General features: G+C 40.4%; 1 protein-coding gene across 2 annotated transcripts in view; it reads left to right on the top strand.

Moving 5' to 3' along the window:
- SWT1 (SWT1 RNA endoribonuclease homolog) overlaps window positions 1-11,539 on the top strand; it is a 105,143-nt gene extending 93,604 nt beyond the window's left edge. For both annotated transcript variants that reach the window (XM_025877795.2, XM_025877796.2), the window contains exon 19: window positions 10,537-11,539. In XM_025877795.2, the coding sequence (XP_025733580.1) occupies window positions 10,537-10,666 (130 nt within the window). In that variant the 3' untranslated portion in view covers window positions 10,667-11,539. The remainder of the gene's footprint in view (window positions 1-10,536) is intronic.
- Window positions 11,540-15,133: the final 3,594 nt, after the last annotated feature.

Genomic DNA, 15,133 nt, shown 5'->3' with positions numbered 1-15,133 from the left:
AAATGTGAAATTTGCACCATGCTCTGGTTGTTCTTTAATGGATCAGCAGTGTTGGAACAAGTTCATGCTGTAGCAGGACTGACCGTACTTTCACTCTGTGTGAGTTGCCACTGCTGTCACGGATCCACAGCTCAGCTGCGAGTTTTAACTTGCATACCAATCTGCGTTACTCTAAAATTTTGAGCAGGTACAGCGAGTGTTAACTATCAAGGTGCTTCTCTTAAACTCTAGATTGATAACTTTATTTGATATCAAGACACAAGGATTGATAATTATGCACAAATGTTACTAAGTACAGCTATGAAAGCTCATTTACTCATTAGATTAAGTTTTCCAGGAAAATCTAAAACCATTGGGCATGCGTAGTCTGTAGTGGCTGGGGGCAAAAATGATTTTTTCACCTTAATCTTCAGCCTCTCAATCAGTTACACTCTTCTTATAGATCTTTACAGATAGGCCACATTTAAAGGTTTGTGTAGATGAGATTTGTGTCAAAAATATAACATCTGTTGGGGCACCTGGGTGGCTCGGTCAGTTAAGCGTCCAGCTCTTGATTTCTGCTCAAGTCATGATCTCAGGGTCATGAGATCAAGTCCCACGTTGGGCTCTGCACTGGGCGCGGAGCCTGTTTAAGATTCTCTCTCTCCCTCTGCTCCCCACCCCTCCACTGCACCCCTCCCCCACTCCCTCTCACCCTCCCATAAATAAATATATAAATAAATAAAATAACATCTGTCAAACTAAACAATACATTAAAAAAAATCATTCACCACGATCATGGATTTATTCCTGGGTCGTGAGAGTGGTTCAATATTCGCAAATCAACTTTTACTACATCACATCAATAAGAGAAAGGATAAGAACCATATGATTATTTCAACAGACACAGAAAAAGCAATTGACAAAGTACAACATTCATTCACGATAAAAACCCTCAACAAAGTAGGTTTAGAGGGAACATACCTCAACATAAGAAAGGCTATGAAAAACCCACAGCTAACATCATCCTCAGTGGGGGAGAAACTGAGAGCTTTACCCCTAAGGTTGAGAACAAGACACTTTTTTTTTTCTTAAAGATTTTATTTATTTGGGGGACGGAGAGAGCACGCACTGGAAGATGAGCAGGCAGAGGGGGAGGGAGAAGCAGGTTCCCAGGGAGCCAGATGCAGAGCTCGATCCCAGGACCCCAAGATCATTACCTGAGCTGAAGTCAGCTGCTTAACCAACTGAGCCACCCAGGCACCCCAGGAAAAAGACAGTTTTATTAAACATAATATTGGAAGTCCTAGCCACAGCAGTCAGACGACAAAAAGAAATAAAAGGCATCCAAATCGGCAAGGAAGAAGTCAAACTTTGACTATTGGTGGATGACATGATACTATATATATAGAAAACCCTAAGGAATCTACCAAAAAACTGCTAGAACTGACAAATGAATTCAGTACAGTCACAGGATACAAAATCAATATACAGAAATCTGTTGCATTTCTGTACACTAATAAGCAGCAGCAAGAGACATTTAGAAAACAACCCCATTTATGGTTGCACCCAAAACCATAAGGTACCTAGAAATAAACCTAACCAAAGAGGTGAAAGACCTGGACTCTGAAAACTATAAAACACTGATGAAAGAAATTAAAGATGACAGAAAGAAATGGAAAGACATTCTATGCTCATGGACTGGAAGAACAAATACTGTTCAAATGTCTGTATTACCCAAAGCAGTCTACACATTTAATACAATGCCTATCAAAATACCAACAGCATTTTTCACAGAGCTAGAACAAACAAAATTTGTACGGAACCACAAAAGACTGAATAACAAAGCATCTTGAAAAAGAAAAGCAAAGCTGGAGAAATCACAGTTTCGGACTTCAAGTTATATCAAAAAGCTGTAATCGTCAAGACAGTATGGTACTGGGACAGAAACAGACATAGAAATCACTGGAACAGAACAGAAAACCCAGAAATGAAGTAATATATGGTCAATTACTCTTTGACAAAGCAGGAAAGAATGTCCAATGGGAAAAAGTCTCATCAACAAATGGTGTTGGGAAAACTGGACCACTTTCTTACACCATACATAAAAATAAACTCAAAATGTGAGACAGGAAATCATAAAAATCCTAGAAGAGAGCATAGGCAGTAATTTCTCTGACATTGGCCTTAGCAATGTTTTCTAGATATGTCTCCTGAGGCAAGGGAAACAAAAGCAAAAATGAATTATTGGGACTACATCAAAATAAAAAGATTCTGACAGCAAAAGAAACAACAAACCTGAAAGCCTACTGAATAGGGTAAGATATTTGCAAATGACATATCCGATAAAGTGTTAATATCCAAAATATATAAAGAACTTACAAAACTTAATACCCAAAAAACAAATAATCCAATTAAAAGATGGGCAGAAGACATGAACAAACATTTCTCCAAAGAAGACATACAGATGGCCAATAGACACATGAAAAGATGCTCAATATCACTCAGGGAAATGCAAATCAAAATGATGAGATACCACCTCACAGCTGTCAGAATGGCTAAAATCAAAAATACAAGAAAAAAATCAGGTGTTGACGAGGATAGGGAGAAAAAGCAACCACGTGTACTGTTGGTGGGAATGGAAACTGGGTGCGGCCACTGTGGAAAACAGTATGAAGATTTCTCATAGAACTACCCTATGATCCGGTAATTGCACTACTGGGTATTTACCCAAAGAATACAAGGTCACTAATTCAAAGGAGGGATACATGCACCACCCCTATGTTTATTGCAACATTATTTAAAATAGCCAAGATATGGAAACAGCCTCAGTGTCCATCAACAGATGAATGGATAAAGAAGATATGTGTGTGTATATATATATATATTACTCAGCCATCAAAAAGAGTGAAATCTTGTCATTTGCAATGCCATGGACGGAGCTAGAGAGTATAATGCTAAGTGAAATAAGTCAGAGAAAGACAAATAACGTATGATTTCACTCATGTGGATTTAAGAAACAAATGAGCAAAGGGAAAAAGAGACAAATCAAGAGACAGACTCAACTATAGAGAACAAACTTGATGGTCACCAGAGGGGAGGTGGGTGGGGGAATAGGTTAAATATGTGATGGGGATGAAGGAGTGCACTTGTGATGAGCACTGGGTGATGTATGGAAGTGTTGAATCACTAAATTGTTCATCTGAAATTAATATTACACTGTATGTTAACTAACTGGAATTAAAATTAAAACTTAAAATATATAATGTCTGTAAAGCATAGCCAGTATTTTTGAGTTGGACACTTAACCAACCGAGCCACCCAGACACTCCAACCTTGGCCATATTTGTGAAGGTATAGAAAGCTCACTGTGGATAATTTGGAGGGCAGAGTCCCTTGCAGGACTGTTCCAATCAGATGTCTAAAATTATTTTGACTTCACTTTACTGTTGGAATAGTTGGGAGGTTTTTTTTGTGTGTGTGGGGGGGTGGTACTGGGGTCAAAGTTGAATATTCAGAGTTAAAGTAATTGTACCTGGTTTTTTCTTCTTTGTTTTCTTGTCACTTATTTTGCCAGGGATTTGACCTATGATGTCAATTAATAAGCTCCCTCTTACACCCAAAAGGATGATTTTGAAGAGAAATGAAATGTATCTAATATCTTGAATGCACAGAAAAATGGCGATTGCTACTTAGCAGGCTTTTGGTGAAGAGCTTTTAGATTTGTTACTCTGTTGTGTGTTTTGAAATTATGTGCTGTCTCCATAGTGACCAATAGCTCTCAGACTCGCCTCAGGTGTGCTCCAAGACTCGTGGTTTTCAAATAAGCTGCCAAAAGAGAGAGGTTCTTTTGGTTTCTGTGGCTCATACTAAATATAGGGCCAGATGCACCAGATGAAAGGTGGCAGAGTTTTCCTGGGACATGGAGGTGAAAACAGAAAAATGATTAACTTGCAGACAGCTGACCGCTTTGGGGGAATGCTGAGGAAGATGATTACTCACACATCGTCTGAATTTACTAATCTGGTTTTTTTTTTTATTTATAAAGTGTTTGTTGTGAAGGAGGAAACTGTTTTGATGTGCCCAGCACCACATTTATTGCAACAGAGAACGAATTAAATAGCTCAAGAACAGAAAACTATCTCATAGGTTCAGATAAAGCAAGGAAATAAGGTTTCGGATTGCAAGTAGCTTTGATCAAATGTTGAATTCCATGACCCAGCAGATAGAACCTTGGTGTTTATATCTATAAATAAGTTTGTGTTTTGTCTTCTGTAGTTTGTAGAGGCTTCCACAGAGCTTTTATGCTTGTGCTGCTGCTTACCCTGAGCAGATGAGGAGCTGGCCTAGAAAATCCAGGATGGTAAATTAACAAGACTATCAAGTAGATGACCAAACAAGGATCCTGGGTGATAGATAGCTTTTATATATATGAGAAATAAGTTAGCTGCAGTATGTAATTCGCTTTGTTTGCCTTGAGAGCTCCTAAGCTGTGTGCTCTAGCATGTTGGCGAGGCAAGCCTCAAAGGTAATTTTTTCCTGTATGAAATGCCAGTTAGTTTGTGACATCAGTGTTTAAAGTAACTGGCGTAGGCAAACAGTATGCCGCCTAACCCAGCCTGTGAGTCAGAAGCTGCTTGCTTTTCCTTGTGGCAGGTGCTTTTGGGAATGACTGCTTTCTGATGTCAGGAATCAACTCTACGGTAGTATCTTCTAGATTTCAGTAGAGTAGTAGTGCACTTACATGCGGTTCCTGCACCTGAGTATCAGCATCACCTGGGAACTTGCAAGAAATGCAGACTCGACGGCTCCATCCTGGACCTTCTGCATCAGAAACTCTGGAGAGGGGGGAAGCCCAGCCGTTTGTGTTGTCTGTCCCTCCAGGAAACGTTCAGGTTTGAGAACCCCTGCATTAAATTAATGACCTGGTCTGTCCAAGAAGCCTTAGAGAGAAAAAAGCCTTGGCCAAGAGCTTTTAGGTTTGTTACTGCATTTAGTGCGTTCACTCTCTTGTGCAGTGGTCACCTGTCCTGAGACATTCCTGTCGCCCCAGAGGGAAGTTCCTTGCCCAGCAAGCAGTCATCCCGTGTTCCTCCCTTCCCCCAGACCCTGGCAACCTCTCGTGGATTTGTGTATTTGAATGTCTCTTACAAATAGAATCATACAACACATGACCTTTTGTATCTGGTGTCTTTGACTTAGCCTCATACGTTTTGAGGTTCATCTACCTCGTAGCCTGTGTATTTCGCTGCTGCTTCTGGCTGAGCGAAACTCTGTTGTACGCGCAGGCCATGTTTTGTTTATCCGCTCCTCTGTTGATGACATCAGGATTGTTTCCACTTTGGGGCTCTTATGAATAGTGTTGCTATTTGTCTACAAGTATTTGTTTGAATTCTTTCAATTCCTTCACATTTGGGGGGTAGATCCCTGAGAGTGGAATTCTGTGTTTAACTTTTTGAGGAGCTACTGCCTTTTTTCCACAGCAGTATTTTACCTTTCCACCAGCAATAGATGAGGGTTGCAGTTTTTCTGGATGCTTGACAAAATTTATTTTCCTTTTTTTTTTTTTTTGGTTGCCAGCTGGCCAAATGAGTGTGAAATGTGACCTCGTTGTGACTTTGATTTGTAGTTCCTTAAATACTGATGATGTGGAGCGCCTTTCCATGTGCTTATTATTGGCTCTTTGTCTTTCTTTGGAGAAATGTCTCTATAAGTCCTTTGCCCATTTTTAGTGGGTTGTTTTCTTGCTGTTGAGTTATAAGAAGTCTTATGAGGAATCTGGCTCCACGCCAAAATCCTATGTGTGATCTTCCAGGCCTAACCCTAGGCAGTTTAAAGGCTTTGTCTGGCAGGCTCCCCTGGGGAAAGCCGCCTTCCCCATAGCAGATTTGGCACACAGCCAATGTGTTGCTCTCTTCTGGAGGGGGTTGCAGGCAATGCTTAGGCCCCCTACCCCTGAGCTTACGTGCATATCCGCATTCCTAGCTCAGACTTCCATTTGGTGGCCTCCTTATTGGGGGCTCTGGCTGAGGCACCTCTTGGGCACTTCTGCTGAGAATTTTTTGGAGGCCTTGGCTGAGGTATCTTTCTCTACTCTGACCCAATGCTTTTCTACTCCTAGCTCTTTTCCTTTGCTATTTTCTGAATGTTTGTATCCCTCCCAAATTCATATGTTGAAATCCTGTTGCCCAATGCCATGGTCTTAGAAGGTGGGGCCTTTGGGAGGTGATTAGGTCATGAGGGTAGAGCTGTCATGAATGGAGAATGCTTATAAAAGAGGGTGCTCACCAGAATGTGACCATGATGGAGCCTTGATCTTGGGCTTCCAGTCTCCAGAACTGTAGGAGAAATAAATTTCTGTTGTTTATAAGCCACCCCGTCTTAATATTTTGTTCTAGCAGCGTGAATGAACTACAACCCCCACCGCTTAGTCCCCTGGGTCCATGAAGAGATAAGAGCCTTAGCTTAGGGATCCTCAGCAATGAGATGATGTCCCCCGCACTGCATATCATCTCGCCCTAACTCTGTGCCATTCTATAAGGAAAAATGGAGCAAGAGGGAACTGGCACCTTTAATTTTTGTCTCTCTCTTTTTAAGATTTTATTTATTTATTTGACACAGAGACAGAGAGACAGCACAAGCAGGGGGAGCGGGAGGCAGAGGGAGAGGGAGAAGCAGGCTCCCCAGTGAGCAGGGAACCCAATGCGGGGGCTCGATCCCAGGACCCCGGTTATTGCCTTACTAACCACCGTGGTACCTGGCAGCTTGACATGTTATATGTTAGGCCCCATCAGATTTATAATTTGCAAATATTTTCTTTCTGTACATTCTCTTTTCACTTCTTTGATAGCATCCTTTGACATACATGAGTTTTTAATTTTGATGAAGTCTAATTTATGTGTTTTTTTCTTGTATTGCTTGGGCTTTTGGCATAATGTCTAAGATTCCACTACCAAAGCTAAGTTCATGAGTGTTTTTTTCTTAGAATTTTTAGTTTTAGCTCTTACAGTTAGGTCATTGATGCATTTTTGAGCTAATTTTTGTATATGAGGTGAGGTAGGGGTCTGACTTCATTCATTTGCTTGTGGATATCAAGTTGTCCTAGCACTAAGTGTTGAAGAGACTGTTTTTTTTTTTTCCATTGAGTGATCTTGGCACCCTTGTTGAAAATCAGTCGGTCATGTATGTGAGATTTATTTCTGGGCTTTGTTTGTTCCATTGGTCTGTATGTCTGTCTGTATGCCAGTACCACTGTTTTGATTAAAGTTGCTTTGTATTTTGAGTTTTCCAAAATTGGGAAGTTTGAGTCCTCTGAACATTGTTTTTCTTTTTCAAGATTTGACTATTTGGGGTTCCTTGCAATTCTTTGTGAATATTAGGATCAGTTTTTATAAAAAAAGATTGGGACTTTGATAAGGATTTCATTGACTGTGTAGATTGCTTTGGGGAGTATTATTGTCTTCCATTCCCTAAGCATGGTATGCCACTAATTTAGGTCTTTCAATTTCTTTTGGCAGTGTTTTATGGTTTTTAGTGTACAAGTCTTGTGCCTCTTTAGTTAAACTTATTTCTAAGTATTTTAATTTTTTCATGCTATTGTAAATGGAATTGTTTTCTTCATTTCCTTTTCTAATTGTTCATTTCTAGTGTATAGAAATGCAGTTGGGGTGCCTGGGTGGCTCAGTCAGTTAAGCATCTGATTCTTGGTTTTGGTTCAGGTGATGATCTCAAGGTCCTGAGATTGAGCCCTGCGTGGGGCTCTGCACTCAGCACAGAGTCTGCTTGAGATTTTCTCTCTCTCTCCCTCTCCCCCTCCCCTACCTGCTCTTGCTCTCAGTAAAATAAATCTTTAAAAAAAGATGCAATTGATTTTTTTGTGTGTTGATCTTTTATTTTGCAACTTCATTGAATTAGGTTTATTCTAAGGTATTTTGTGGATTCTTTAGGATCTATAGAAATAATTTTACTCCTTTGTTTATAATTTGTATGCTTATTATTTGTTTTTTGTGTCTAATTGCTCTGGCTAAAATTTCCAGTACAGTGTTGAATAGAAGTGGTGATATGTGGGCATCCTTGTCTTGTTCCCGATTTTAGGGGGAAAGCTTTTAGTCTTTACCATTGAATATGATGTTAGCTATTATATACTATTTTTATATTAACATTACATTGTATTCCATTTTTCTTTCATCTCAGATACACACTGCAAATAAATAGAAAAGTTCAGAGAGTTGTAAAACAAATATCCATTGTAGACTCTCTTCTTGTACCTAGAAAGAGTTTTGGAAAAACTGCATCAAATATTGTCATTAGATCACTTAAGGTCACTATTGCCATGCCATTTTGACAAGATTAGCCATGAAAAAGAATCAAATAACCACTAAAATTATTTTTAAATTGATCAAATTTCCAGTTTATTTTGACCTGAGATTTGGTCAAAGTGAGTTTGATACCCATGATAGGACGGACAATTTAGAGAAACTGGCAGTTTTGTAGAAATCTCATGAGTAACATAGAATTACAGAACTAGAAGCAACCTCCAGTCTTGAGCTCTGTTCAAGGACAGATTAGGAGTTGGGATTGTTTAGTTTGCAAAAGAGAAATAGGATCACTGTAAGAGAGAAAATATTTGTAGTATTAGAGAATGACTTTTTTTGTTTTAAATTTAGGCTACTCATGTCAGAAAATGTTTTTTTTTTTTTAGGTCCAAGGAAGAACTTTCTAGAAATTAAGAGATATGAAATGGGCTACCTCTCACAGTTGTGTTTGCTCTCACAACTTGGTGAAAGCCAACATGATATGACTCACCAGAAATGGTGCAGAGGGATTAAGGTGCCCCCACATCTAATATTCTGCCATTCTACATATAAGCCCTGGCGATAAGGAACTTAAGAATTCCTGTCATAATACAGTAGAGACCAAACATATGCGATGAAAAACACGTGATACTTTTCTCAGTCAGCAATGACAACTTGCTGCAGGAGAGAGAATCTGGAGGTGATAATCCCCTGTGAGAATGCTGACTCACACAGATGAAGAAACAAGACGCCAGTTGGATGAAAAGAGAGATCACCTCTTAACTCTGAGGGGAGGGGAAGAAAGAAGGAAGACAAGACACAGAAATAGATTCAAGTCTAGTTACTAAAGGAGTTGTTTGTTTTTTGTTTTTTTTTTCCCCCACACTGGAGTAAATCACCAAGAGCAGGAATGGGCCCTTTTTGTTTCATTTTTAAGTTTTTGAGAAAACTTATGTTAGATAAGTTATGAGAAAACTAATGACAATATTTGTTGCAGTTAGAAATTCTTTTAGGTACAAGAAGAAAATCTACAATGGTTATTTGTTTTACAACATCTCTCCTATTTGGGGATCTCTTAGGGTCTTCCAAAAATCATTTTCTGAGTAGTTAGGAAGAATTGACAGCAACAGAACACTAATTTTAAACACTGTAAATATAGGAAACAGGACTAGAGCAACACAAAACCACAAGTCAGATTTTAATTAGTGTCAAAGAAACCACACATCTTGAGGAAGTGAGGCTGCTCAAAATATGGTGTATTTCCTTTTGCTGTCACTACCACCTCTCATCCTAATCCCTGAGTTCTGAAGGGGGCGTCAGTGGAGAGAAGTGACCAGTGGTCCTCCCCAACACCGGAGAGATGGCCCAGAGCACCGTAGAAGCCAAGGAAGTAATACAGTGTAATTTACATTTAAAAACCTGCCATTTTTCCAACACCTAATGTGCCAGGTGCTTCAACTGGCTATTCTTCATGAGCTTATGTAGACCATCTCCCGATAGATTTAAATAGGCTTCCATGAGATTTGGACTCCAGACACCAGATATAATGGGTTGGTGCTCTGATGACTTACAGATCCCACAGTTTGTAGGCCCAAGTCAGCTTTTGAGAGACAGGCTAGGCTTAGGCTTAGGTAAAACTCTGAGTAGGCAAGGCGTATAATAGGCATCGCTCCCTGCTTCCCTACCTCTGGCTCAGAGTAATTAGCTAGTATTCATTTGTTAATTTAGCAGTTCTTTTTTAAGAATTGAAGCTCTGTCAACTTGCCATCTCCTCTCCATTATCTGCTCCGGTCAGGAGGTGCATTCTGTTAGTATCCTCCAGGCTACCTGTTCTTTAGTTAAGACAAAAACCTGTGATCTAGGCTACAGCATTGCTTATGCTTTGGATTAGAACACTGTGACATCAGCCCATCTCCTGCTGGGAGAAGTCCTTCAGAGACCATACAAAGGACTTTTTAAGCATCCAACTTGGCTTGTTTGCAGCAGGTCTGCCATGGGAACTCCTGAATTCTAGGAATTGCACCTAGATCTTCCCATGCAGGTCTGCCATGGGAACTCCTGAATTCTAGGAATTGCACCTAGATCTAGTCTGAGAATCTGTGCTACTAAGTGCTTGTCTCCCCATGTTGTTTTGTCTGTGCTAAGAAACTCGAACTCTCAACTATCAAAGAATGTATTTCAAATCCCAGTGTTATCCTGTTAAGATTTTTTCATTTATCTGACTAGCTGTCTTGCAGTGATTTAACATTTCTTTATCCCCTAGGGAAAAGTTAACCATTGGATGCCGCCAACTGGTTGAGATGGAATATTCCATGCAGCAGTGCAATGCATCTGTCTATTTGGAGGCCCAAAACAGGGGATGGTGTGAAGACATGCTCAACTATAGAACCTAAATGCTGATCTATAACTTAAAAGGAATTGCATTTGTCTTCAAGAACAACAAGAGTAGCCTTCAACCTTTTGAGTCAAACCCAAGAGGCTTGTAAAAAATGTCTTAATAGGTGCAAGAAGGTGATTGCCTATTGCTGAAAATCTCACTGAGGTTCTGAAAAGCCAAATGCATCCATTGTGGGATAAACTGTGGACTCAACTCACTGGAGTTAACAATACCTCCCTACCTCTACTCCTGACACTGAGCCAGTCTGTCTAGAAAGGAGAGCCATCTTTTTAATCATCTTAGGCCAGCAGCCACGTTGGCATCTGTGGATGGCCTGGGGGCACAGCATTCGCACCTCTCTCAACCCTAAGCATGGGTCCGTGACCAGAGACACTTCCAAACCTCAAGAAAGAATTAGGACATGGCCATGCTCACCCTGCTGCACAAATGAAATCTTACCCTGGTCTGTTTTATGATCAAACTGTCTTCCCTATCGACCTGATGAACTAAAACAGATCCCTTCCACTTCCCCTAAGGTAATGTAAGTAGAATTTTGACTTCAGCTCCTACTTGCTATATAGTTTCTTCTCTTCCCTGGGTTTGTCACTGTTCGGTGCATTTCTAATGGGAAGAGCAGGGGCGACCTCTATACTGATTTTTCCCTTACATGTGAAGCAGCATGTATTTACGGGATTAGGTGGCAGGGATTCATATTTGCCCCAAGCTAAACCAAGTGTTTAATTGATTTATTTAGTTGGAAATAAGTTGGAAATCCTTGTTTACTAGAGTATATTATGCTTTTGTTAATACATTAGATTAAATCTAATTTGCTATTCTATGATAAATGTTAATTTATTTTTTACAAAACAATAAATTTTATTTTTAGTAAGATTTTGCTTTTTCATTTTACTTCCAAATTGTGTTTCTGAACTGTGTACAAGGTATGATAAAAGCAACTCTCTCCAATAAAAGAGAATCTACCCAGTATTCTCAGAGTCAATCTGTGCAGGGCCCCCTGAGCTGTATGTTTGCAAGGGAAGCCACACCTCTACCTGGGGCTCCAATGACATCAGGGATATGAGCCCCGTGGGAGAAGCTTCCAGAGGATCTCTGCTTTCTGCAAAAAACATCCCCCCCACCACCCCGAAGTTTTTTCAGTCTTTATCCCTCAGCTGCTTCTGGTGGTTGTTACTGGGTTTGGGTTCCGCTCGTGCTTCCCTCTCCTCTTTCCTCTTATCTTTTTAATATAGGTTGTGATTTTTAGGAAATTTCACTCCTGCACACTTTCACATATGCATATAGATATTTTACCTTAGTCTATGTATCTTTTTGTTTATTTGACAGAGACAGAGCGAGAGAGGGAACACAAGCAGGGGCAGTGGGAGAGGGAGAAGCAGGCTTCCCGCTGAGCAGGGAGCCGGATGCGGGGCTCGATCCCAGGACCCTGGGATCATGACCTGAGCCGAAGGCAGATGCTTAATGACTGAGCCAGCCAGGTGCCCCAAAATGACAGGTTTCTTTGTTGCTTTTTTTCTAATTGTAATCTTTTAAGATTTTTTTTTTTTAAAGATTTTATTTATTTATTTGAGAGAGAGAATGAGAGAGAGCACGAGAGGGAAGAGGGTCAGAGGGAGAGGCAGACTCCCCGCTGAGCAGGGAGCCCGATGCGGGACTCGATCCCAGGACTCCAGGATCATGACCTGAGCCGAAGGCAGTTGCTTAACCAACTGAGCCACCCAGGCGCCCCATGTAATCTTTTAAGATTTTTAATCTATCTTAATTTTATACTTTTATACTATACTTTTCTATTATACGATAGTATAATGCAGGACTTGGGGGTTCCCTCCCCCTCCCTCTTTCTTTCCTGGATCCCTCCTCTGGATTGAGATAACTCAGTTGACCCAAGGCTCATAAGCTCCACCTTTGCAAAACACACATTTGTTTTGATAGAGATCCTTGGGAGAGGAACTTAAGAGTTCTAAAGTCTCCATTCTTCAGTATGTATGCCTATTGTATTTTGGGCAGAAGCCATCATGGCTTCTGGCATGTATGCCAGTAGGGACAGATAAGGAAAGTCACACAGGGGAAGGGCTCTCTACATAATGCTCTTGGCCTTGTCTTAGTGAGGAGTCATGAGGGGCATCCATGAGGATTATCCCAGCAAAGTTTCTGGTACCGTTTTACACTAGCATTTTCCAATTTACTTTTACACAAAAGATCATCCACTTCCTTCCTGAGGACTAGGGAGGATCCTTTGGGTGTAGCCACCCCAGCAATTCCAGCATTCTGGGCCAAAGGAATGCTGGTTTAAGAATTGGGGTGTTGTGCCCTACTAGGATTTTGTTAGGCCCTGTAGCAGGCAATTGGGACTGCACAGATTAGAACCTCACAGATGATGGTGAATTTCACTTTCCTGTTGTGGTGTTGCCTGTCACCTGAAAGACAAACTTGAAGCTCATTTCCTTTATCTTTTGACCATCACCTTGAGGGAGAACAGAAATCTTTTCACTCTATGAGTGTTGACCCAGATTTCTTCAGATGGTGTCTTGATCTACCTTCACTCGATCACTTTGTTCCTACTTTCTGACAACTCCCCCTAGCCCACCCATCTGTTGGAACACTTTTCAAGCATCCTTTTTCATCCCATGAGTCAGGATTTACTACTTCTTCAGAGGGAATATCCCTATTGAAGAATCAAATACATCTTCCACTCTCAGTGATGCCACAGGCAAAGCCCTTTTCTGATTTAGATTGAACTGACAGGCCAGTCAGCCTTCCAGCTGATGGTTCTTTGGCTGTTTTACCAGTAAAACCCATTCCAGTGAAAACCCCATGAACTTGAACAGTTACCAGCTGTGAAACTGTAAGGTGAGGTGGCTCAGTGCCCCTACCTACAGACTGATGTCAGCATGCTGTTCTTTAGTTCTAATCTTTCCTTAGCTTTTGCAATTGTACTGTAGGCTGATGGTATGGGCTAAACTACATTAGCTCAGTATATAATACTTGCAAGGCCAGTGGGAATCAGTGGTTCCCTGCTGGGATTTCCACCAAGGTAAAATATGGGTATGTCCTAGTCCCCCTTTTAGAGCCTTTTCCTTTAAAGGTTTGATACCCTTTGGGGGACCTGGGTGGCTCAATTAAGTGACTGACTCTTGGTTTCAGCTCAGGTTGTGATTTCAGGGTCCTGGTATTGAGCCCCGTGTTGGGCACATGCTCAGCACCGAGCCTGCTTTTCCCTCTCCCTCTGCTCCTCCTCCTATGTGCTAATAAATAAAATTAAAAAAAAAAAAAGTTTTTTAAAGGTTTGGTACCCTTTTGGTTAAGCTAGAAGGACAAAACTGTTTTTAGGTGTAGTTTTGAGTTTTGTCAAAACACAATCACATTATCACCAGTGTGATCAAGGTATGAATTCCATTGCTCTGCAAAACTTCATCCTTTTTATTCCTAAGTGGTATTCCACTGTGTGGATGCACCAATTTACCATTCACCAGGTGGAAGGCTATTTGAGTTGACTTGGTAACTGAATAAAGCTGCTATATTCACATACAGGTTTCAGTGTTAACAGGTTTTCATTTCACTTGTATCAATACCTAGGAAAGTGATTATGGTGTCATAGGTTATTTTGTCAGAAACTGCCAGTTTTCCAAAGTGACCTTACAATTTTGTGATTTCTCCAGCAATTTGAGTTTCGTTGACTTACATCCCAACCAGAATTTAGTTAAGTGTGTAATCTTAAATTTTCCTAATGATTTAGGATAGTGAACATCTTTTCATGTGCTTATTGGAATCTATTAATTTTCTTTGGTAAAGGGTCTTGTTCCAATCTTTTGCCCATTTACTTTTTTTTTTTTTTAGTTGAGTTCTGGGTACCAATTATCATCAGGCATTTTCTTTCAAGCCTGGACCTTTAAAGATGGTACCACCTTTGAGACAAAACACTTGCTTAATGCAGGAGGTACCTACTTCAATTTTAAGAATTCTAAGATCTAGAGATCTTTTGATCTGGGAGTAGCCTTAATGGATAGCTGGCCTTGCTAATTACTGGACTAGTTACATTTGGTAGGTGCCTTTCAACCTTTTAATACAGCAACTCCTATTCCTAACGCTGTATATTTCAGTTCATCTTGTGTCATTCCCTCATTTCTCTTTCCTTCATCCAGGTTTGGTACTGTGTGTGCCTTTTTCCCAGGCTAAAATTACTCCCTTTGCTCACTTTGAGCAAATGTATTCAGATGTACACCCTTTATGGGTTCTTAAATTTCCACAAGATATCAACCCTATACACACTTAGTAACTGAGCTTTTTGCTTCTCGCTCTTATTCAACCCTCAGTAAGGCATGGAGCTATTAATAGCAAAGTTTCAATATTCTGTTGGCCTTCGTGCTCGTACTTGTTGCTCAGTGCATCGTTTTACAACTGAGAACCTTCTGGTTTTTACTATGAAAGAAACTGGTGCTTCAAAGAATTCCTTGTTAACCTACAT

Source organism: Callorhinus ursinus, unplaced genomic scaffold (genome assembly GCF_003265705.2).
Source record: "Callorhinus ursinus isolate GAN/ISIS: 27379988/994484 unplaced genomic scaffold, GSC_fseal_2.0 scaffold13, whole genome shotgun sequence".
NCBI classification, from domain to species: domain Eukaryota; kingdom Metazoa; phylum Chordata; class Mammalia; order Carnivora; family Otariidae; genus Callorhinus; species Callorhinus ursinus.
The sequence above is the reverse complement of the archived record's forward strand: the minus strand, read 5'-3'. Positions and strand labels throughout refer to the sequence as shown.